This window comes from Sturnira hondurensis, unplaced genomic scaffold (assembly GCF_014824575.4).
Source record: "Sturnira hondurensis isolate 20B ecotype Veracruz unplaced genomic scaffold, ASM1482457v3 Scaffold0006413, whole genome shotgun sequence".
Classification (NCBI taxonomy): Eukaryota; Metazoa; Chordata; class Mammalia; order Chiroptera; family Phyllostomidae; genus Sturnira; species Sturnira hondurensis.
In genome coordinates, this window is record NW_028079044.1 from 12,215,971 (window position 1) to 12,240,970 (window position 25,000).

A 25,000-nucleotide genomic window follows, 5' to 3' on the forward strand; every position below is an offset into this window, starting at 1 on the left:
TTAAAATGTACTTAGCCCATTTAATAAAAGTACAATTACTAATACTGTATGGAACCTAAAAATAAAACAAGTAAGCACAGGTTAGTATGTTACTAAGGGAGGTGAAGGATGTGGAATTATGGGCTTGGTAGAAATAGAGTGCTTTGTTTTGTTATAAACACAAATTTACAAAGTAAGGATGCAAACTACATTATTTGAAATAATATATTTTTAAAGTTTTGTTAAAGTTTATTTCACAAAAAAAGTGTATAGACATGTTTCTTAAATAGACTTTTCAATATATACTTTTCAACTGATTGAATGAAAATATCTAACATTATAAAAGACACCCTTGGGTGGGTAATGATCTCAGCAGCTACATTGACAGTTTCTTATGTTCTAATTCACCTTCACAAATCCATGGAATAATTTTTTGGCTAAAGTAATGTTAGTCAGTGACATTCACGGCATTTATAAAAAGGACCCCCCGTGGCAGCCATTTTTATTTGATTCTTAAGATCCAAAGGCTGCTGAAAGAACAATTGAATAAAGTTAAGGATTGGAGAAGCTGGATTTTCTTGTTCTCTGTGAAATGAAACTCTAGTCTTTTTCTTCTGCTTCCCCTTGAAAGCAAAAGTCTGCTAGGGGGTTGTAGCTGTGTCAAAGCCGCTGGGATGCCACTGCTGATCACTTTAATTACTACGACTAAGGAGGATAAAATTAAAAGTAGCACCATTGAAGCAGTGGAAGAAAGCTTGCCTAGATGTCGGTGAACTGTGAAATATAAAAATTGCATACCAATACATTTTTATGGAAAGGAAACAAGGAATTACATTACTTATTCTTGAAGAGTTTGTCTTTAAATTGTCAAGTTTTACCAGTGCATCTATCTATGGCAGATTGTAGGCCATTTCAGAATGATAAGGAAAATATAACTTGAAGATATCTTGTGAAAGGGCTAAATATTTTTTCAGTTTATGTCCCAAGTGGTTACTTCTGATCTAACTTCTATATTTGAAAATTTTAAATGCATTTATTGAACTACAAGGTCTTTGCACCATAACAGGACTTTTGCCCTTGTTCTGAAGATGTTAGCAAAGAGAAAAGTAAAGCCTAAATGTACCATGTTCAGCATTTTTCTGAAGGCTTATAACTTAAGGTTGGGAACCTAAGTTTTAGATTAATATAAATAAGTTAGTTTCTTTTCACCTCTCAGCATTTAACAGCACAAGGGGAAATTTAATCTGATTTGTATAGCCTAACTGTAAGCAAAAAACTGGATTTAAAAGAAATCGCAGTAACAGTAGGGCCTTAGAAAAGTTCTGTACACCAGTTATATAATAGATAGGACCAGTACTTTGAAATCAAACAGACACTGATTTTAATTCTTACTGTGCCATTTACAAGATGTCTGACCTTGGGAAGTATATTTAAGTGAGATTCAATTTCTGTCAAATCAGAAAGAAAGTACTTGACCTTACAGAGTTGTGAGTAGTACATGAGACAACATGCAGAAAACACTGTGCACGGGCATAGAACTAGTATGGACTCAAAAATGTGTTACAGTTTTTAAAAGATGGTCTTGGAGAGGGAGGCTTCCCAAAGTACAGCTGCCATCGAACCTTTCAAAGAGTACTTCCATCTTACAAAATCTAGATTACCCACAAAACTTGCTCTGACTCTAAATAATTCTACATAGAAAAAAGTAAATGTCATCAGACCCACTCTCAGAAATAAGAAGCTTAATTACTTCAGTTATTTAACTGAATTGAGACAAAGCAGGTAAATCAAAGTTGTATAGTTTTCTATGTGTTGAAATTTTCAGGTGTGCTTTTCTTTTTAATATCAGTTTTCATGTTACCTCTGTATCCCAGTGAAGAGATTCCTTTTACTTTTTTTTCAGCAGACATAGTAAATATGATTTATGTATAGCTATGAGTCTCTGTCTTCTTTTGAATACAGAACGGTCAAAATAGATAGCAATAACTCATTTGTGTACTTGGGTAGATCATTGTCAGAAATACTCATTATCTACATATTTGAGCAGTTTGTGCTGAATGCTATTAAAATTATGAAATAATCATTTTCCTTACTCTCTGGTCATTTTATCCCTTTGACATAAACATTATGTGTCTTTTGAGGAAAATATGATTAGATTTTGTTGCTACCTAGTCTTTAAATATTACTACAAAAACTGACTTTGAAATTTTTTTTTGTTTTTTTAATTTTTTTATTGTTGTTCAATTACAGCTGTCCCCATTTTCCTTCACTCCTCCCCCTGCCCTACCCACCCTCCTCTCCTACATTCAGTCCCCCACCCTGTTGTCTTTGTCCATGGGTCTTTTATACTATTTAATGAAATAGTTTTATTTGTAATGAATCTGGAAATTACTATCAAATAAAATTTGGCTACATAATCAGTTGCTTTAATTATAAGCTTTTCCTTCTGACTTTAACAGCTAACTTCTATTTTCTCAGTTGGTTCTTTGTCTTGAGGGAAGTTAATGGGTGAGAAAACAAACAATGCAAATATGCCATCCCACTGGAGAGCTCTAGGCCCAAGCAGAATTTCTCTGTGGTGTTAGGACATTAGTAGAAAAGTAAATCAAGGCAATCTGATAGGGAACTAGAATTCTGTCAATCAGGCTCAAGATTTTGTGCTATGTCCATAAACTTTGTTTACTGTAGGGGTTTATGAGTTGTAACCTGCCCTTGCAGTCTGTTAATGAGGCTAAATCTTGCTACTTGAGAATTGAATTACAGCACACCTCTGGGCTAATGGTTGTAAACAGAAAGTCTCATTAGGGCTGCATTCTAGTTTGTTCATTTGCATTTTTTTCTATTGTATGGAGAACAATGATGGGTAAATAGGTACAAACAAACAATTTACATGGAAATTGGTAAAGTGTCCCTAAGTAGTATTTAGAGTTGGTTTTATTGATGATTATCTGCTTTAAATTGCACTCTTAGTCAGTCCTCTGAAAAAATTGCAGGAGTGTGATTTGGGGATGGAGAGGAGGGCATGGGGAATGTGGTAGCTTGTGAGAAAAAATTAAGTTCTCACTCCATATTTAGAAAGGAAGAATCATTTATTTCATTTAACTTAGTTAAGATGACCTAAGACCACCTCATTTAGTCTGAATCACTAAATTCCAGCTCTACAAGAAGTTATTATTCATGCAGTGAAATTCACTTAAACCTAGTTGCCTGAGGCATATCCAATAATGATTTTTATTAGTACTCTTAACTTTTTTAACTTTGAAAAATGAAAGTTTAGTAAAAGCTCAATTTTCTCAATTGGTCATGTAATTTGATACCTTTAGGGATCAAATAGTTTGGTGGTGACCAGCAAGGGCTCGGTAATCTAGTATACCTAAGCTAGACTCATGGCTCTGACATTAGTTCTTGCTATGTGATCTTGGAATTCTAAATCTAAATCTTCACAATGATAAAAATTGAGTTGTAAGGATTAAATGAGATCATGTATGGAAAGGGCTTGTCACGTAAAAAATCAGGAAATATCAGAAACCATCACCCAATTCACCATTGTTGAGCCTGTATTTCTTTTTATTTTTAGTATATTTTCCAAGTTAAGAAATAATAGTGAGCTGAGGATTTTTTGTATATTATTCTTACACCTTCAGTCCCACCCTGCCCAGTGCCTACTAGTCCTCTGACTACAAATAAGCTTGTGGCTCTAAATACTAAGAACATTTCCCTTGAATTTTAGATTTCTCTTCTTTTGCCCCTACCAAAACCACCACTCATCCTTGGAAACTTACCGTCTCTTCTCTTTCCATCCTTCCCCCAAGATTCTTTTTCAAAAATAACTTTTTAAAAAAAATTAAATTACTTTATTGTTGTTCAATTACAGTTGTCTGCATTTTCTCTCCACCCTCCCCCTTGGTTTTGTCCAAGTGTCCTTTACAGTAGTTCCTGAAAACCATTCTTCCCACTGTCCCGTCCCACCTCCCCTCTGGCGATTGTTAGATTGTTCTTAATTTCAGTGACTCTGGTTATAGTTTGTTTGCTTTTTTTCTTTTGTTGATTATGTTCCAGTTAAAGGTGAGATCATATGGTGTTTGTCCCTCACCACCTGGCTTATCAAAAATAACTTTTATTATAAGAATAGTGCATGTCTACTATAGAAAATGAAAAAAAATGGAAGACAGAGAAAGATACCAAAAACCATATTTTCACTCCCAGATATCTCTACCACAATAGTTTTGTGAATACTAAGTGTTTTCCTGTACATACATATTTATATGTATATTTGTTTTGAGAAAATGACAGAACAAGGTTATTACCGTATAAACTATTTTTTTAGTCAAGTTTACTCTTCTCATTTAATACTATGATTATATTCAGATTTCTCTCATTGGTTCAACAATGTCCTTCACAGCTGTTACTGAGACTAAATCTTTATACTTGAGAACTGTGAATTACAGCACACGTCTAGGCTAATAATAGTTATAAACAAAAAGTCCCATTAGGACTGCATTCTGATTTGTCCATGGTCCAAACCAGAATCTAACTCAGGATTGTACATTGTATCTGATTAATCCCTTTTGTTGGTGGTCATGATTGGTTAGTTGGTTTTGTTGTTTCTCTTGTTTAAAAGACCAGATCAGTTGTCCTGAATATCCTACCTTCTGGATTTGTTTGGTTGCTTCCTTGCTGTGTCATTTATCATGTTTCTCTGTCCCCTGAGTTTATGATAAACTGGAAACTATATATAAAAGCTTAGTGTATTCACTTTAAACATTTGGACTAGACTATTGTAGGTGGTGTGCATTTCATGTGTTTCACATCAAAAAACATATAATAATATATGGTTTACCCAATAGTTAGTGATGCTATGACTGACCATTAGATTATTGGTTCCTAATCCATGATCTAGTACAATTAGGTTTTCCCCTTACAAGTAGGAAATAATCTATGTGGTGTTATTTATGCATATGTTTCCATTACTATTGCTGTGAACCAAACTTAGTGATGTAAAAAGTTGTTTTTATGCTCACAGATTCTGTAGATCAGGACTTCAGACAGGGCATGGTGGGGATACGTGGTCTCTGTTCCATATTGTCTGTGCCTTGAAGCTGGAGAGACTTCAACAGTTGGGGTGACTCAAAATGGCTAAAGGCTGAGATCATCTGAAGGCATCTTTATTCATATGCCTGGCACTTGGGCCATGAAAACTCAAGACAGAACTCAGCTGGGACTGTGGACTACAGCACTGGCACACAACAGGATTCTCACGGCATGACAGCTAGGTTCCCAGAGAGTACAAAGTACAAGAATTTCAAGAGAACTGGGTAAAAGTGGTGGGGCCTTGGAAATCCTCTACAACATTTCTACATTTTGTTGATTATATACAAGTCACTAAAGCTTGCCCAAATTCAAGGGGAAAGGAGTTAAATTGTGGTTCCTGATGACTGAGTGGCAAGGTCACCTTGGAGAGAGCATGTGCATTGAGAAATTCTGTTCTGGCCATCTTTTAAAAACACAGGCTACGACTGTATAATATTAACATCCTGTTCCCCATCAGACATTTACCTAAGAGCTTTAATAGCAATTAATAATCCTTGTCAGAATCTGTCATTGCTTTATGAATGAAAGTTATATTTTTATATTTTTACCTTTTTAAAATTATCATTATAGCTGGTATTATTTTGTGAACTAGAGCTTTGCATCATTGACTGGGACTGTTTAGTTAGCTACTCTAAATTCCGTTCCCACTGAAAAGACAATTGCTTGATTCTTTTACTTTAATTGCTTATTTTCAGGAATTATTTTTAAAAGTGCCTCAAATGAGTCTATACATACTTATAAGAACTTTTTGAAAATGTTTTTTAATCCTTATCCAGTTATATTTTTAATGATTTTGAGAGAGAGAAAGAGAGAGAGAATGAATCATCAATCAGCTACTTCCTGTACATGCTCTCCTGGCACCCTCCGAATGTGCCCTGACCAGGGATCAAATCCGCAACCTTTTATTGTTTGCTGCAACCAACTGAGCCACTTAGCTGGGGCCTTATAACTTGTTGCACATCATAATGAATTGATGAATTTTCATTGGTTCATTGTGTGATTTCATTGGTTCACATTCAATGCAGCCATTGTGGTTTTTGATACTGAAGTTGTTTTCGTTTGTCCAGTGGGAACTTCAAGCTTGTTTGTGGATCAGTTTGACACCTCCATTAATCTACCCCCATTAATTTTGACAGGTCTCATTTCTAGCCATTTCAAAATTTGTGAAAGAATTGCGTAAGCTTGAGCTCCACCAACCTGGTGCCTACCCTGGCACCCAGTAATATTATCTGCCACATTAAATTGCCCTTTTTAAAATTATCAGATTCATTAATTTCTAACATTTACTGCAGCTGATTACTCCCCTATTCATGAAAGCCTCTTCTACTCTGATTCTCAGGATACATCAGTGTTCTAGTTCTCCTCCTCTTTCTATGTCTTTTTCTCTTCTTATCAAAATGTAGATGTTTTCCATGCTTTAGTTGGTAGCCCTTCTTTTCCTCTATAGTACCTCCTCGAGTGCTTTCTGGTAACTTTCACCTTAAACTCTGTGGTCATAGTTTGACTTGACTTCTAGCATCAATTTCACTTGCCAGGTACTGACCTCTTTGATGTCCTGCCAGCCTCTCATAAATTTAGATAAATTACACAGTCTGTCCTCCCCCATAATTATTCTCCCTCCTTTCTTATAGTTCCTCTTATTTTTCTATTCTATTCTATTTCTATTCTTAGTGCCATAGTTCTGCTAGTTGCTCAAGTTTAAAACTTCTGAGTCAGCTTTTTTCTTCCCTCTAAATCTAATTAGTTACCAAGAATTAGTACAGATAGCAAATCTACCTCTGATCTATTTCTTGTACTTGTCACTTTCCATTCTCATTGCCACCACCCAAGTTCTAGATCTCATTATAACTTCTTGGACTATTGTAGAGGCCTCCCAATGAGTCTCTTTCTAGTCCCTCTATACCAGCCTGTCTTATGCACTATTGTCAGATTAGTCTTTCTTAAATACACCTCTGGTTGGTCACACACAAAACCAAACATTTAGTTGGCCCTCTCTTTAGAATAAAAAACAAAGTACTTCACCCTGTTGGGCAGGGCCTCTACAGTCTATCTATAGCTGTAAAGCTCTACAGCTTTATATCTCTTGCCTTGTCCTTCTGTCATTATTTTTGCCCTGTGCTCAAGAAAACTAAATTATAGACTTTCCCCCCAGTATACTTTTCCACCTCAGTGTTCTTTGTATTGTTCCTATCTCCTAGTCTCTACTACACTGACTCGAGTAACTACCAAGTCCCACCTGTACCCATCCCAAGTCCTGCTCATTCTGCAGGCCTGGCTCAAAAACCACGATGCCACAATGCCTTCTGTTTGTTTCTCTGCCAAAATGTTCTTTCTTCTGAACTCTAATTGTACTTTGATCAGACCTCCTTATTGTGGCTGTTATATTACAACTTTCTTTCCCTTTATATTATAAGCCTTTGAGAGGATGAATTACAAATTTTCATGCTTGAAATTTCTATAGTAAGTACCAAGTACCAAGGTACATTCTGAAGACCGTAGATACAAAGATAAATCAGATATAGTTCCTGCTTTCAAGTAGCTCTGTTCTAAGAAGGAGGCACTTATACAGAGTTATAGAATAACTAAACAAATATTATTTTACAAAGTGATAACACACAGAGTGCTTTATTCCACCAATAGGGAGGAGGGAAGAAGTTTAGTGGATTTAAAGTGTATCTTAAAGAATGAGTAGGAGTTAAATAAGATAAGGGAAGAACATTCTAGGAAGAGGAAATGACATATTCAAATCTATGAAACTACATAATACAAGCAATTCTGTATGAATAGATGTGAGGTTTAATGAAGGCTGGGGGAGGTTAAGGGAAGGTAATACAGCAAAGTTATATTAGGGCCAGATTATTTCAGCCTTTGTTTTGTCATTATGAAGTCATATTTCACATACTTTTCATGTTACAAAGCAATTTTACATTGATTATGTGTGATTCATAATAACTTTTTAGTAGACAAAAACTGTTTTAGTTATTTAATTTTGTGTAGATTTTGGTTATTTTAAATACAGAGGACACGTTATATTTTACTTTTCTTTTCAGTGTGCACCTGCGGGACGGGGTAGGAATGAAGATAGTACATCAGTTACCCAGTTCTTTTTTTTTAAGATTTTATTTATTTATTTATTTTTAGAGGGGAAGGAAAGAGGGAGAGAAACATCAATGTATGGTTGCCTTTTGTGTGTCCCCTGCTGGTAGTTAGCCTGCAAGGAACCGGCCTGCAACCCAGGCATGCGCCCTGACTGGGAATCGAACCGCGATCGTCTGGTTCGCAGGCCTGTGCTCAATCCACTGAGCTACGCCAGCCAGGGCCAGTTACCCAGTTCTAATAATAAAACTACCAACAATAACTTGTGTAACTAACATACTGTTCCCACTCCCATTCCTACTTCAGCTCCCTAAACATACCATTTCCTATATTTGCTCAACATGGTGTAGCAGCATTTTTTTGCCATCAGATATGTCTTTTAGTCAGTGCCCTATGCCTTTATTAGAAAATAGCAAATTAAATTCTGTTCTTAAAAATAACATATTAATTGAAGTTCTGTTTTTAGTATTATGACTATTTTTCTGTAAGCCTGATTATTTTATTAATAATAGTTTCTGCTATTTCCTCAGGAATATATATTGTCAAACATTCTTTAGAGGCTTGTTTGAGTTTTTAACAGACATTTTTTAATACAGTAATTTTGTAAATTTTTAAAAAAAATCTGATTCTAGGATGTCTTTTAAAGATGGTGTGACATCCAACTGATATAGAGCATCCTATTTATAATGTGGGCCAAGCACCATGCTGTAAACCAGTTACTATCATGATGATCAGATTGAAAATGAAATTGCATTTCTGTCAATTACTGAGTTGGCAACTGTTCAATATATCTTAGCAGCAAGATGAAGAGCGACGTCGGCAGCTGAGAGAGAGAGCTCGTCAGCTAATAGCAGAAGCTCGATCTGGAGTGAAGATGTCAGAACTTCCCAGCTATGGTGAAATGGCTACAGAAAAGTTGAAAGAAAGGTCAAAGGCATCTGGAGGTGAGCTAAAAAATCTTGTATCATATTCTACAGACAACCCAGAAATCCACAGTAGACCTTTTGGGACTTTTTATTCTTACCTCAAAATGTTGCATCAAATACAAATACAAAAAAAGTTTCTTTTTTAAATTAATTTATTGGGGTGACAAAATTATATAGGTTTCAGATGCACAATTCTACAATTGTGTGCTCTAACGTACTGATATGTTGCAAAACATGTAGAGGAAACATAATAAATCAGTAGATAATTGTCGCAGTCTTTCAAATCAACTTTTTGGCTTAATTTTTAACAACTCAAGGAGTATTTCCTTAGAATATGATTTAGGAGAAAACTCACATAGACTTAGTCTCCTTATCTTAAGAGGGTCTTCATTATCTTCAGAAATTATTCTAAGCTTGTTAATATTGGGACAAAGACTATATACACTGTAGTTAAAGAGAACTTTAATTTGTTCTTCAGTGTTCAATTTTGGCATCTTTAATTTGGAACTTTTTATAATAAATTTTTATTTAAGAGGAGTATATTCAAAAGGCCTGTGGGTTTTCTTTTTTAATATTTTATTTATTTTTAGAGAGATGGGAAAGGAGGGAGAAAGAGGGGGAAAGAAACATCAGTGTGTGGTTGCCTCTCATGCACCCGCTACTGGAGACCTGGCCTGCAACTGAGGCATGTGCCCTGACTGGGAATTGAACCCCTGACCCTTTGGTTCACAGGCCGGTACTCAATCCACTGATCCACACCAGCCAGGATGGGGTTTTTAATTTCAAAGTTGTATAACCTGTTTATCTACCATGTCATGTCAGGTACTTGTCCTGAGTTAGTCTTAGAATGCTAAGATCACTATAAAGAATAGTCAAATGAGGACTCAAATGAGACAGAACTGAAACAAAGGTAAGCTATTTCTAGGTCAATGATAAGTTTGTTCAAAGCAAATTGAAACATCCTGCTGATATTTCTAATTGATTCCTTATATTAGAAGCGTATTGCTGTAGAGAATACCACCTAATGCCTATAGCATATAACCTTCCTTTCCATAAATTTGGGAGCTGCTTTCTCAGACAGCCATGTATCTCTCCCTCTGGTCTTCTGAGAAGGTTTACATCTCAGTGAAATCCTTCATCTTACCTTTTCAACTATCATTCAGAATTTTTATTGCAATTTCTGCACTCTCTACTATAGTGTTATAGTAACATCATGAACTACTTGCAGCTATATTTATATAATGCTATGATAATCTCCTTCTCTTAATATTTTTTCTTTGATTTTTTAAAGATTTTATTTATTTGTTTTTAGAGAGGGAGAGGGAAGGAGAAAGAGAGGAAGAGAAACATTAATGTGTGGTTGCCACTCACACACCCTCCACTAGGTACCTGGCCCATAACCCAGGCATGCACCCTTGATTGGGAATCAAACCAGTGACCCTTTGGTTCACAAGCCAACACTTAATCCACTGAGTCATACCAAGGCATCCTTCCCTTATTAATAGTGAGATGTTTCTTTGATGTTATAAAATTCCAGATATATTCTAAGTGTCTTAAAATTTTCTTGCCTCCTTATATCTCAGGATGATAGGGAAAAAAATCCAAAACTTCATATATCTTCCAGATATACTGTCCTAAAGCTACTAAGCCTACCTACCTGTGGCATCATAGACCCATAGAATAGTAATAAGCATAGAGATGCACCCAGTATCTCTTTTAATTTTTTTCCCAAGCAATGAGCAAGTAGCAATGCTAAATGAATTGTAAACTCTGGGAAGGCTAAGAATTAAATATTTTGATTGATGGTAAGGGATAGGTCAGCTATGTAATTGGTGAGCTGACCCATCCCATACTGTAGGGTCTCATCCAACCCTAGTTGAGGCTAAATCAGGACTAAGTAGAGAGACTTTATCATTGTTACAACCCCCAAAATTGCTATCTTCCCTCTTTAATAGCTAGGGAAAATGAAGGCCGTATTTTGGCATCATTCAACAGTCAGTAAAATAAATAAAGAACAAGTGAGGATTGTATCTGCAGAGCTAGCAGAGGTAAAGACAAGAACAGTGAAAGCCAGTTAAAATGAAGATGGAACAGGGCTGAACAGGTGACTTTTGAGAACCTGCTGACAAGTCTAGATTATGTTCTCTAAGACCAAAGTGACCAGGGTCCATTTCTCCCATAGGACATCATACAGTGGATGTTGGAAGCAGCCACATATTATATAGCAGGCTCTTAATCAGGTTAACCTACAAGTGGAGCAGGCCTATTACCTGACCTGAGGGGTAGATATTGGCCTGTCTCCACAAAGGCATATGACTCAGACTAGGTTTGCTCTGGCCTCAAGGTCTAAAAACTGAAGTTATTGGGGCTGAGAGCTGGGGAAATAGACCTTTAGGATAAAGGAGAGGGTAGAATTCCTGCCTGAAATACAACCGTCCTTATAGATGCTTTTATCCATTAGAAGTGCCAGCCACAGTGCTGGAATAGGATTTGGCAAGCTTCCTGAAAAGGGCCAGAGTAAATACTTCAGGCTTTGTAGGCCATATGGTCTCTGTCTTAATTATTCAACTATGCCCTTATAGCCTGAAAGCAGACTTGAACAATATGTAAATTAGTGGGCATGCCTGTTATTTACCCCCAAGAAAGTGGTGGGCTGGATTTTGCCCATGCACTCTAGTTTGCTGATTCTTGTGTAGCAAATTAAAAATTCACTTGGGGTCACGAAAGTCTAATTCCTAAATGAAAATGATCCTGTGAGGTTGATAATCCAGGGGAAAGAATTAACAAATTAGTATTCACTTTTCAGTGTCTAGTGGGGGTCTTCAAATCTGATTAAGGAATAGTATGAAAAGAGGAGAGAGAAATAAGTACAGACCAGCTTAAATGGAGAACTAGAGTAGGGAGACTTTGGAAGCAATGGTTCAGAGTGAAAAAGATGGAGTAGTTTACTCAAAAACCAAAATAACAGAGGCTCGCGGTTCAATTCCCAGTCAGGGCACATACCTGGGTTGCAGGCCGGTTCCCGGCAGGGGACACACGATACCTTGTGTGTTCTCGGCAGAGGCAACCATACATTGATATTTCTCTCCCTCTCTCCTTCCCCTCCCCTCTAAAGATAAATAAATAAAAATATTTAAAAAAAAGAACCAAAATAATAAGGTGAAAGTATAGCCTGAGGAATGCGTTGGACATGACTGTTACTCAGACTCATTGCCTACACCATTCTCAAGCAGCATCCAGGCTCAGTGAAGAAAGGAAACTTAAGTTTAAAGTGAGATGTCTTCGCCTTCAGGACATCCACAAAAAATATATGTGGGTTATTTTAGGTCAGTATAGCCATGGATTCAAGCAACTCACTAGCATCTTATTGCAACCAGAAATAGCCTTTTGAAATTACAGAATCACACCAGCTGAAGGAGCTACAGTCTGGCTTTTGCTTGTTCTCCTTTTGACAATTGTAGGACTTAATGAGAGAATTGGATGATATTGTAGTATACTACACGTTTTTTTTCAATTTCTGCATCATTGTAATTGCAGACCTATAATAGCCTCATTTAAAAATTCTCACTCTGTGTAACAAACTGGTGGGTTTATATATTGATCGTTCATGGCAGGATATAGCTGTTTGGTGACAAAATTTGGTCTTTTCATTTTTAGTTGAATGGTATTGTGGTCAGACTATGGCCTGAATTTCTGCTTTAAGAATTAATGTTTTTATTTTGCTCAAATAAATGTTAAATTTTTGTTAATAGTCCAAGTACATTTGCAAAGAGTTGTCTGTCTCGTAAGATGATATTATATCATGTATTTATTATAGATTTTGTGGCATGTTATATATGATATATTTTATATGCTTTATATATGTTTGTATTTATTCTGTAGATTATCACTTTCATTTGCATTAGATTAGGGTTATTTAACTTTTTTTCATTGTATTTTTTGCATTACCATTTATACCCTTTATACCTCCTTACCCACCACAATCACCACCCTATTGTCCATGTGCATAAGTCATTTGACTTTTAAACAGACATTTTTGCCTGTCTTTGATTTAGATAAAGTAGTGTATTTTGTTTTTGTATTTCAAATGAGTGAAGAAAATGTTGTGGGGTTTGTTTTTGTTTTTGTTTTTTTTTGTCCATGAGAATGTTTGTGTGCCTGCCATATCTTTATTTCAATTATGGAAATTTGTTTAACCAAAATAAAATCTTATAGGCCTTTAGTGATTTTTATTTTCAGCTTCTGTTAATAATGTATTTGTATTGTGTTTTTTATATTTTTTATTTCTGTAGGATAACTTTAAAAGTTATGAATTTTATAGCGACTGGAGAATTTAGGAATCATGATACAAATGAGAATTTTTTTCTGAATGTTTTTTGAATATTTTTTCTGAATATGTTTTTAATGATACCTGTTTCTTTTTTAAAAGTACAGATATTCCTTTTATTACTGTCACCAGATATCCTGGTTTTTCATTCAATGTATTTATAAACAATAAGTGTTATAAGATTGTCCTAATGGCTGTGCGGTTGATCACACCACTGGGATCCTCATTTTGCTTATATCACTGTGCAGTGTCAACTGGAGTACATGGTTTCATTCTTGTGAATATCCAGTCTCCTTTTACCTTTTCCTGCATACATTATACATGCCATACTTGCAAATCAGTTTCTATTATCTCTAATTTGCTTTCTGCTATACTCACCTACTGGGTTTTCTAGTGGTTAGCCATAAAGACAGATAGATATAAGATATCAATATACATAGAGGTATGGGTATAGATATATCTTATATACATGTATATAGTATCTTAAACACACACAGATACACATGCATTTTAATTCTGCTAGAACACATTTAGAGTATTTTCACAGGTGTTAAGAAATGTGTAACACTAACTGTTGAAAAGAATTCAAGGGTCATTGTAAAACTCAAATCAGTGAATGGAAAGAAAATGGAAATCCATTCTTAAGAAGACCTGAGCTTTATAGGAGATCAATTTTCACTCTCGCCCTCCCAAATAGTAATCCTTTTATCTAAGGTTAGCAATACATATATAAACATTGAGTAACCCACTCAGTATTACTGGTGAGTGGTAGGGTAGAGACAGATTTCATTTTGCTGGAAAATAAAATGAATGGTATCTGTTTAACATCAAACAGGAGCCTGACACTGTATAAGTGAGTAATGAAAGGAGGTGTAATTTTCTACATATTTCCAGAACCTACAAGTACCCATATCTGACCACATTTCCAGATTTAACTATTTCTTTTCAGAACAATACTATCTTTCTAGTGGCTCATGCTGGGGAGTCAGTATTGATATGTGCCTCACCCTCAGCATCCCTCCCCCAACCACCTACTACTGTTCAGTCAGTTTTCAAATCATGTCATACCCACTTCCTAATTTTTTTGTTCTAGGTTAGGCTCCCCACACTGATTGCCTGGGGGTTATAACAGTCTCCAACCTGGATTTCCTGCCTCCGGCCTTTCTGTATTCCAGTCCAACATGTAGGTTGGCAATCCTGCATGAAGGATGATGTCACATGGATAATGCACGCATGCACAATTTCTAGACCACTTTTTCTTTCACATAAAACGGCATATCAGATTGTAAGCAAGAGTGATATTACAGAAATAGTATTGCCCTGGCTAGTATAGCTCAGTGGATTGAGCGTGGGCCTGCGAACCACACAATCACAGTTCGATTCCCGGTCAGGGCACATGCCTGGGTTGCAGGCCAGTTCCCAGCAGGGGACTCACGAGACGCAACCATACATTGATATTTCTCTCCTTCTCTCTCCTTCCCTTCCTCTCTAAAGATAAATAAATAAAATTTTAAAAAAAGAAATAGTATTGAAGCTACTCTAATTTATTGAAAACATAAGCTTCAGTGCTTTTGTTTTATACACAATTCTTTGAACATAACCTAATCTTTCCTGCTACCTGTAATGCCCTCCTCTCAACTTGTACCTTTTATATATATTTTCTAAGATACAAGTCATACCATTTATTATCCACACCAGCAGAAATTTTGGTTGTTGCATTAAATACAGTTGAAGAAGTATTAATTTTTAAAAACTTTCCTGTATTTCACATTTTTAAAACCCTGTACATTTCTTAAGATCTGATTTAAAAGTTAGTGCTTACACAAAACAATTCCTTGTACTATTGACAATGAATAATCTTTTTTCTTTTGAATTTGCTCTGTACCTAATTTTTACTCCTTAAGACCTGTCCTACATAGTATTACAGTCACTTGAATATATACCTTTAAGGTGGAATACAACTTGGTATCTCCTCAACATCTAGCAGTGTGTTGTAAATTGCAAGTGCATTATACATAAATTTCTTGAATAAATGAATGTATGTTGGATTGTATACTTTTATTCCAGATTAATGATGGTCACCAATAACAAATAGAGACTGGTTGGTAGCAACAAAGTACTGCACTCTAAAAACTATTAATAGTAAACTATTTCTGACAATAATATGAGGAAGTGTTCTGAACAGTTATTTAGCTTTCAGAAAATATTTATTCATTTATATTTACTACGAAATTTATTTAGAGGAGAAATTTTGAGGGTGAGGAAGATGATGGTGACTTTTATGAAAGTAGTCAAATAGTTGTGCTAAGCACAGTTGATTAGAAAAGATCCTTCAACTGATTATACTTAAGTAATGTAGTCAAGTATAATGACTTAGTGTCTTAATAGCATATAGCAATGTTTTTCCCCTAGGGACATGTCTCGATTTTTTTTCCTTTGTTGTGTTCTTCTGAATAGCTTATATAGTATATGGGAAGTCTTCAGTAAATGCAAACTGTTATTACTTTTAATACTCACAGTAAGTATTTATTTGGGAAGTCCAAAATTAAACACAAAGGTATGCAAGGAAAAGGACAGATACTGAGAATTAAGCCAAAGTTTTATAGATTTTTGGAATTTTTCCATTGTAATGATCTTTGGACTACCTCATTATTAATATAAGTTGCCCTGTTAAAAAATTAGTTGTATTCCTGGCTGGTGTAGCTCAGTGGATTGAGCACAGGCCTGTGAACCAAAAGATCACGGTTCGTTCCCAGTCAGGGCAAATGCCTAGGTCACAGGCCAGTTCCCAGCAGGGGCCAGTTCCCAGCAGGGGCTGCACGAGAAGCAACCACACATTGATGTTTCTCTCCCTCTCTCCTTCCCTTTCCTTGTAAAGATAAATAAATTTTAAAAAATTACCTGTAGAGTAGTATGGATATTCTTCAACTCCTAGGGCTGGAGACATGTTTCTCTGAAAGGTTACACTGCCTGTCAATAGCAGGATTTAAAGTTAACCTCTAATATGCAAATGAAAGTTTAACTATACATTTTTTTAAGATTTTATTTATTTATTTTTAGAGAGGGAGAGGAAGGGAGAAAGGGAGAGAAAAACATCAGTGTGTGGTTGTCTCCCAAGTGTCCCCACTGGGCACCTGGTCTGCAACCCAGGCATGTGCCCTGACCAAGAGTCCATCCAGTGGTCCCTTGGTTTGAAGACCAGCACTCAGTCCACTGAGCCACACCAGCAGGGCTAGCTATACATTTTTAAATGTATACATAATCAAAATTACTTAACTGATTTTATGGTTAGAATTTAGAAAGGAAATATATAAATATAACAGACATCTATAATGTAAAAAAAAAGACAATTAATTGTGACCTAAAACATTTTACTGAGTGTAAAAAAATCATGTAAGACATCCTCATTCCCATGTATTTCATTTTGAATAATAACAGTTTTGTCCAATGTTAACTCTTCCAAGATGTACTCTTTTGTTTCTGAACTTTCTTTTGTGTAAGCATACTGCTTATTCTAGTCTCAGTCTTGCCTTTTAATTTATCTGTAATGCTTTCATGATAATATTTCATTAATAGCGCAAAAATATTCATCTTCATACAAATGATTTAAATATAGTTACAAGTTTTTAAAGAATGATTTGTTTATATATTTATATCTAATAAAGGATAAAAATGTGAAATACAGAAATATTGTTTGACTTCGTTACCAATGCAACTTTATCTGTGTGTGCTATTATTAGAGAGCACTAGTAGAGCACTTTTTAAAATAGAGGAACTCGGTGAACTCAGTGATTGAAAGATAAGTTATCAAAACCATTGCATCTTTGATGTGACAGTTGATCTTGGACGTATGGATGTAAAATATAAATGTTAATCCAGTAGTGAAAGAGTGACTTAAAACTGATGTTTTTTAACCTGCCGATCTGTGTCAGATTTGAATTTGAATAAATCACTAAAATACTCGTTTTTCTTCTTTCATGTGTTGGACAAGCAACATAAAACAGAAATAATATACAATATACTAACATTATTGCTACATGTTCCTACAGATGAAAATGATAATATTGAGATAGATACTAACGAGGAGATTCCTGAAGGCTTTGTTGTAGGAGGTGGAGATGAACTTACTAACTTAGAAAATGACCTTGATACTCCTGGTAATTTCAAATTATAAATATTTTGTGTCCTGCATGGTAAACTTTATCATTATATTTTCATTAATATCTCATTAATAGTGATAATAAATTCTTTTTGTAGTTTTATTACACTTATGTCCTCATAAACCATTTAGCTAAATCCACCTTTCACTAATTTTGTTTCATTTTGTTTTAGGTTTAGTTAAAATCAGCAATAAAATTGGAATAGCAAATTATAGTTTGTGTTCTCTTATTACTAAGATTCGCTTATATATTTTATGTATATGATACAATTTGTAGGAATTCAATAACTGGTTCCCTTCTTAACCTAAATATTTTGGTGTAATGTTATAAGGTATAGGTATAGTACCTGTGGAATAATTCAAATGTAAATCAGATTTTCTGACTTGGTTTAGAATTGTGTCTTCTAGTTGTAATATTATTTTGCAAATTTTTTGCTTACTTTATTACTACAACTTAATTCATATGTAATAACTAATCTTAAGACACTTTAAAAACTGCTTATATAAATTAATCACATATCTTATAGCAATAAATATACCAATAATCACATTGGTAATTGACCTTCTAAGTTATTTTTTAATATAAAGATGCTTGTGGTTTAATAGATGAGTGTTCCATATGCATTTCCTTTATAAGTCAGCAACAGATAGCAGCAATACAAAGCTTTGTATAACAGAGGGGTTCCATAAATGCTTTTTGAATTGATTTCCTATAGCAATAAAAAAATCTTTAGTGATTTTTCTAGATTTAAAGTTAAGGAACTGAAGTCCTTAATGTTTCTCTTTTCCTATGAAAGCTAAAGGAAGTGAGAGCAGGTCTCAGCCTAGCACTGACATGCCCCTGAAATACTAACCTATTTTCTTTCTTCCTGTGTTTGAAATCATGCTGTTTTTCCTCCAAGAAACAATCAACCAGGGTCTTTTTAACTATAGGGAGTACCCAGTAAAACCCATGTCCTTCATGCAATAGCTCCTTCATGTCCTCCTGTTAAATTATCTAGAGGTCATGTGTTTATAATTGTGCAAGTCCAGGAAAATGCTGGTATTTAAGGAAAACTTTTAAATATGTAACCCAAAATTAGGACTATCTTTTATTTCTTTCTTTTTAAAATATTGTAGAACTTGGATCAATTTTATTTTTCTTTTCGAAAAAGATTTTTCATGCTGTTTACCCGCTCTTTCACCTTCAGCACCACCACCAACATTCTCAACAAACCAGTAATGTCCCTTCACTGTTGAGGACACCCATGAGTACAGAATAGAAATGTCAGATTGCAATTTATGGAAGTGTAAAATCAATGACAATAAGTAATGTATATTTTCTCATTTTACAATAGATTATGAAGGCAGGAAAAATTAGCTGTTTCTTAGGAAACATGAGGAGAATTTTCCACTTTTACTTGTAGAAATTTTGTGGGACACTTTGAAGTTTGGTTAATGTTAGGCCCAATAGGCTTGACTTTTGTCCTTTTAAAAACTCTCTTCCTACTTTTATGTATTCCAAAAAAAGAAAACCCATCTCAGTATTCCTGTTTTTGAAGTTAAGTAATGTGTTGTTTATAGCTTTCAAAAATGCCAATAAATGTTGCCATGTGCATAAGACAGACTTTCCAAATTAGGCTGTGGTTTATTTCACAGCAATAAGAAATAGGAATGCAAACTGGAATCTGGAAGTGTATAGCAAACATTACGATTTTTATCCTTGCTTTATTCCCCCCCCAAAATTTTTTAATATGTATATAAAAGTCATAATGTTTTAATAATAAATTGTTTAATCTTTATCTTGATTTGACCATAGTTCATCAGATATTGTTTAAAAGAGAAGCCTGGTAATATAAACTGACCAATTTGCATGAAAGTAATGATAATAGCATTTATTAAGAGTCTTATAATTAGAAAACTTATTAATCTTTATGAAAAATATCATTCACCAAATGGTTGGCATATCTTTCATAACCATTTTATTAAAGGGTTACTTTGAGTGAATTTGTTTAAGTAGAATTATTTGTTTCCATTTGTTTTTATTAAAATTAATGTACTTGCTAAAAATAATTTGAAATTATTTATTTTAAAAGTTATACACATATTTTAATTATTTTAAACTTCTATTCTTGTTTAATACATTCCAAAATTTGATTATTTTTATTGAATTTCTACCTGCTAATTAGAAGGTATTTGTGAACATGTGCCCTGTTCAATGTTGGGTATATAAGTATACAAATAAACATTGGATTCTGTCAGTGACTATCTGAGATCGTGTGAAGAGCTTATTTTAATATAGTATTGTATGTATAAGTTTAATACACTAGAAGGGTTAAAACTCATAAAATATAATTTAGAATCAAATATATCACCTTTTTAAAATATCTACTTTATAATAGCTGGTTTTATTATATATAAACTATATAGTTATTCATATAAATAGACACATCAAATACAGGCTTAGGTTTTCAGGTAAGCATAGCTACTATGAAGTTCTATATAAATGAATGGTGTTTAGGTATATTGACTATATTTTTTAAAGGGACTGATTTTGGTGAAAAATGCACACATATATGTTTATACATACACTAACATATATGCCAAGAGACTAAATGTTAAATGTTCCCAGCACAATAAGGAAATGATAATTATGTGACATGATAGAAGTGCTGACTAATGGTGCAGTGTTCATCATACCACAATACATAAAATGAATCAAATTGACACATCGTACACCTTAAACTCACACAATGGTATGTCAGTTATATCTGAAAAAATAATGTAGCCAACATACCTAATGACTAAATGATTACTCAGTTATACTATGGTTATATTATATGATATATATTTATCTATATAAACAGTTCTGCATATAGCTGAACTGATGTGTTATTATGCAACCCTAATGTCCTTTTCTTTTTATAATACAGTAATATTTTTATGATGTTCCCTAAATTGATAGCCTATATGCCTAAGTGTATCTCACTTGGTTACTCATAGTATTTGCATATTTAACAGAGCAAAACACAAAGTTGGTGGACTTGAAGCTGAAGAAGCTCCTAGAAGTTCAGCCACAGGTATCAAATTCACTCGCCAGTGCTTCTCAGAAAACTATAACTCAGAGCCCAGAGCAAGACATTAAGGTAAATCTTACTTGTTTTAAATATTTGACTTGGTATCTGTGTATTCTAGTTTCCACTAGCATTTCATAATCCTGAAATTAATTTTTTTACCAAATTCTTTACATTAAGATTAAGGTACAAAGCTTTTTATTAAATAGCCAATAAATTAAATATCAATATGTAATCAGTATTCATCTACTTTTTTCAGAGAAATTACTGATATGTTGGTAAACGAGGAAACTATTCTTGACTTCTATATGTATTTATCTTTTTCTAAGAAGAAAATTACTAAGAAAATTCTAGCATTTTTCTATCAGCCTCAGCCTTCAGCCTGTTTAGATGAGCTAAAACTAATGTTCATTAATACCTGAAGATGGTATATAATAGAATATAATATTTTTCTGAACTTGCATGTGTTTTGTGGCCATACAAATCTTACCTTTTTTTAAGATTTTAGCCAAAATGTCACATTATTGTTATTATACTTACTATTATTATCATTATGAGTACTTTTATCATCCCCATTCAAGCCTTTCCCCTTTTCCTTGCACTATATCATTAATATTTTTCTAGCTTTACGATACCCCTAGTCATGTATAACTTTTAACCTACTACCTGCGGGCTATGGGGACTGCCCTGCTGACTGAAAGGATTTCCTTCCCCTGACACAGAGGTGCTTTGAAGTCCCAAAACAATGACTTTCATTGCTTTTTCCTTATACCGTCAGTTTCTGTAAATTGGTGATGAAAGTGTGTAGCAGCACCAGAGGACTTTTGGTCTCTATCTTTGAACAAAAGGAAGCCTGGATCAGGTCTTATTTTTTGCGTTCAATTTAGCTTTCTGCAGTGGGTTTAATGCAGAATGAAGCTGGCCTAAGAATAATACAATGGATTGAAAAGGCTAACTGAATTAGTGGGTTTAGAGGAATACATTTGTAAAGTCCCCAGTTATAAAAAGTCTCCTTAAGATAGGATTTGCTGGCTAATCACACTGATATTTTAGTATGTTGTCAGGCCTCAAAAATGTAGCCATGTGTGCTTATTTTGGTAAAGACTTGAGTTTTAGACTTCTGGGCAGTTAATATGGTAGCAATAGTACATATTTTTCTTTTTTTTCTTTTTATTGAATGTTTCGGAATGACAGTGGTTAATAAAATTATACAGGTTTCAGGAACATGATTCTACAATACATCATCTGTACATTGCATTATGTGTTCACCAGCCCAAGTCAGGTCTCCATCCATCACCATTTATCCCCGCTATACCCTCCTCCATCTCCCCTTCACCTCCTCCATCTCCCCTTCACCCCCTCCATCCAGCAATCACCACACTGTTGTTCGTGTCCGTGAGTTTCTTTTTTTTTTTTTGCTGAGTCCCTCCACACGTTTTTAAACAAATGAAAGCCAAAATAGTTTCTATTTATAACTACATAGCATATTATAAACATAATTCTAATAAATATATAACTTTAAAAAATAAATAGAGGTAGATTCGTTCTTCAGGTTTAATTATTTAAGTAGATTAAATTGGTTTTGTTTTCCAAAAAGCTTTTGTGTAGTAATTTTCAAAGTTATTCCAACAAAAGGTGTGCTTTAAACAGCTTGTCTTTGTATGAATCTCTTTAGTTAAGATTTTTTAAATGGTGCTTGTAAAGAACATATAGAGTCCATCTGTTCTCTTGAAGCTTGCAGCATTGATTTGTTTTTTTTTTAATAAAATGCAGTTTACACATTTATAAATGAGGCATTCTGTGTTTGTGGAAAAGGATAAACTGTTACCTTCCCTTGAGGATTCTGTATCCCAGGCCTCCTTGAGGCTAGAGAATAGGCCATTGGAGGACTCCCTCATTACTGATTGTCTCAATGCAGAGGAAGGGCAAAGTCTTGGTAGCTTTTGATAACCAGTTTCAGCATTCAGCAGGCTTAGCTATTAGTCATGCATCTTAGCCTTTCCCTATTTACTTTCAAAACACTTAATAAAAATAATAAAAGATTAGGTATAAAATGAAATATTTGTTTGGTACACAGCACCTCGGTATCTGCAGCTTCCACACACTGCAGTGGTTCAGTCTTCTGGGATATTTCTTGTTGATAGAACCATTTGAATTTGTTACCAGTATTAACATAGGAAGCTCTAGAAAAGATAATTGTAGTTTCCTTAGCTATAAAGGGCTTACTTACAAATCTGGCTTTGGAAAGTTATAGCTGACAAAACGCAGTTCAGTGGGGTAGTATTATAATCCTACCTTTTAGCCTTCATCCTGCATTAGTGGTTTATCTGAATGGGCATAAAATTAGAAACTAGTTCTCTTGTCATACAAGTCTGTGGGGCTGTACAAACTGATGGGGCAGAATGACAGGGAGAATAGGCATTACTTTAAAATGATATATATCATCTGGAGAAAACACAGGGGTTCACAGTGTCACTTTTAATCAAAGTTAGCCAGGGCGATCCTCCATTTAAATCATGTCTCCCAAAGTTTTTGGTTACAGGTAACAACTTGCAGCTGAGCTATTTAGACGTCTTTAAAATCCTTTTTCTTTCAGGAAGTTTCTAAATTGACATTTTCTTAAATCAGTAAAAATTGTTTTACTAATTTGTAATTTCATGTTTATAACACCAGGACTCTCTTACAATGTTTGTTTTACTTTTAGAATGGCACAGAAGATCTCCGGACTGAGCGATTACAGAAAGCAACAGAACGATTTAGAAATCCTGTTGTGTTCAGCAAGGAGTCTACAGTCAGAAAAACTCAACTTCAGTCTTTCAGTCAGTATGTTGAGAATAGACCAGGTAGGTACATTTTAAAAATGTCTTCCCATCTTACGGTTTAATAATATGGTTTAATATATACACACACACATACACATGAAGCTGATAATGTAAATTCACATTTCAATACACAAATATCAAGCTTTATAATAATTTTACATGTCTTTCTTTTTTTAAAGAGATTAAAAGGCAGAGATCAATACAGGAAGATACAAAGAAAGGAAATGAGGAGAAGGCAGCGATAACTGAAACTCAGAGGAAGCCATCAGAAGATGAAGTGCTTAATGTATATTAATTTTTTGTGTGGTTTCATGATTGCTGATAATTCCAAACTGTATGTGGAAATAGTGCCTTTATTTGTTAAAATGAGATGTTAGGTTTTTTTAAGATGTCAATCTCCAGTGCATTCAAAGCAGAGTGAGAGGGGTGCACTGTTGAATTAGTCTGCAGTGTGGTGATAATTGTCAGATAAAAAAAATGAATTTTTCAGAGTTCCACAGCCCCAGCTTCCTTGAGACATTTCCATCAGGGCACTTCCCATAAAGAGATTCCAGTATTGATCTACCGGGAGGATTTTAATTATTACAATAGCAGATACCGCAGACCTGCGGTTAGAGGGAAAAGTCACATGAGACCTGCTAGAATTTCTCAGCCAACCCATTTTGTTGGCTTGGGTTAATGGGTGTTCAACCTTTCCATTATCCAGATCAGCCGTGAATTACTAGCTGAATGATGTTTGCATTAATATAATATATATGGTAATTTCTTCACTTAATTAACGGGGAGGTTCAGCTCAGTAGGGGTATGGGCTGATCATGTGTAAAATTGATTTGTGAGGGAAATATTTGATAGACCGCAGGGAGAAAGCTGCTCTTGATGGACAGCTGCGGGACAGAAGCAGGAAGAACAAGTTTTAACTTGAATTTTTGTTTGGAAGCATAGGTCTCTTTAATGGTGCTACTTTTTTTATCTACCATTATCTACCATTTGTTTAAATATTTTCATTGTTTTTACTGTTAAAATAGCCTTTGTTGGATTTTAAAATACTTCTAAGTGAACCCATAGTTACAAACCACATTTTAGGGCCCTAAAAAACTTCATTTTTAAGATATTATACTAGATCCGCAGTACATAGAACAGCTTACTGAAATATCCTAATGAAACATTTGGTTTAATTTTTAAGTTACAGAATACGTGAGGACACCTTATACTAAAGAAATTTGGTTATAAATTTTGTTACTGGTTTTTATCTGAATCAATCAGTAAAAGCAGTGAAGTTTTATATGCTGCTTATCACTTCTGCTTTCTTATATCTTTGTTACTTAATATTGTCTTTGCAAACCACTGTGTTTGTTTTGACCCTATGAATGGAATGAGAAAAGAAAAGTTCTTTTTGAAAATCCTTTGCTGTCTAGCAGATAGGTACAAAAACAGTTCACCAGATTCAGACTTTAAAGTTACTATTAGCATTTCTTCTATTACAATTTTTGTTCTATTTCATATTGAGATAGAATAGTATCTATTTTATGACTCTTTTAAAAAAATAC

General features: G+C 34.4%; 1 protein-coding gene across 1 annotated transcript in view; it reads left to right on the forward strand.

Annotated features, from left to right (window-relative positions):
* Positions 1–25,000, forward strand: part of EHBP1 (EH domain binding protein 1) — a 361,085-nt gene that overhangs the window by 291,032 nt on the left and 45,053 nt on the right. The window contains exons 15-20 of the mRNA XM_037049039.1: positions 8,121–8,139; positions 8,963–9,110; positions 17,469–17,576; positions 20,579–20,703; positions 23,336–23,474; positions 23,633–23,739. Coding sequence (XP_036904934.1) covers positions 8,121–8,139; positions 8,963–9,110; positions 17,469–17,576; positions 20,579–20,703; positions 23,336–23,474; positions 23,633–23,739 — 646 coding nt within the window. The remainder of the gene's footprint in view (positions 1–8,120; positions 8,140–8,962; positions 9,111–17,468; positions 17,577–20,578; positions 20,704–23,335; positions 23,475–23,632; positions 23,740–25,000) is intronic.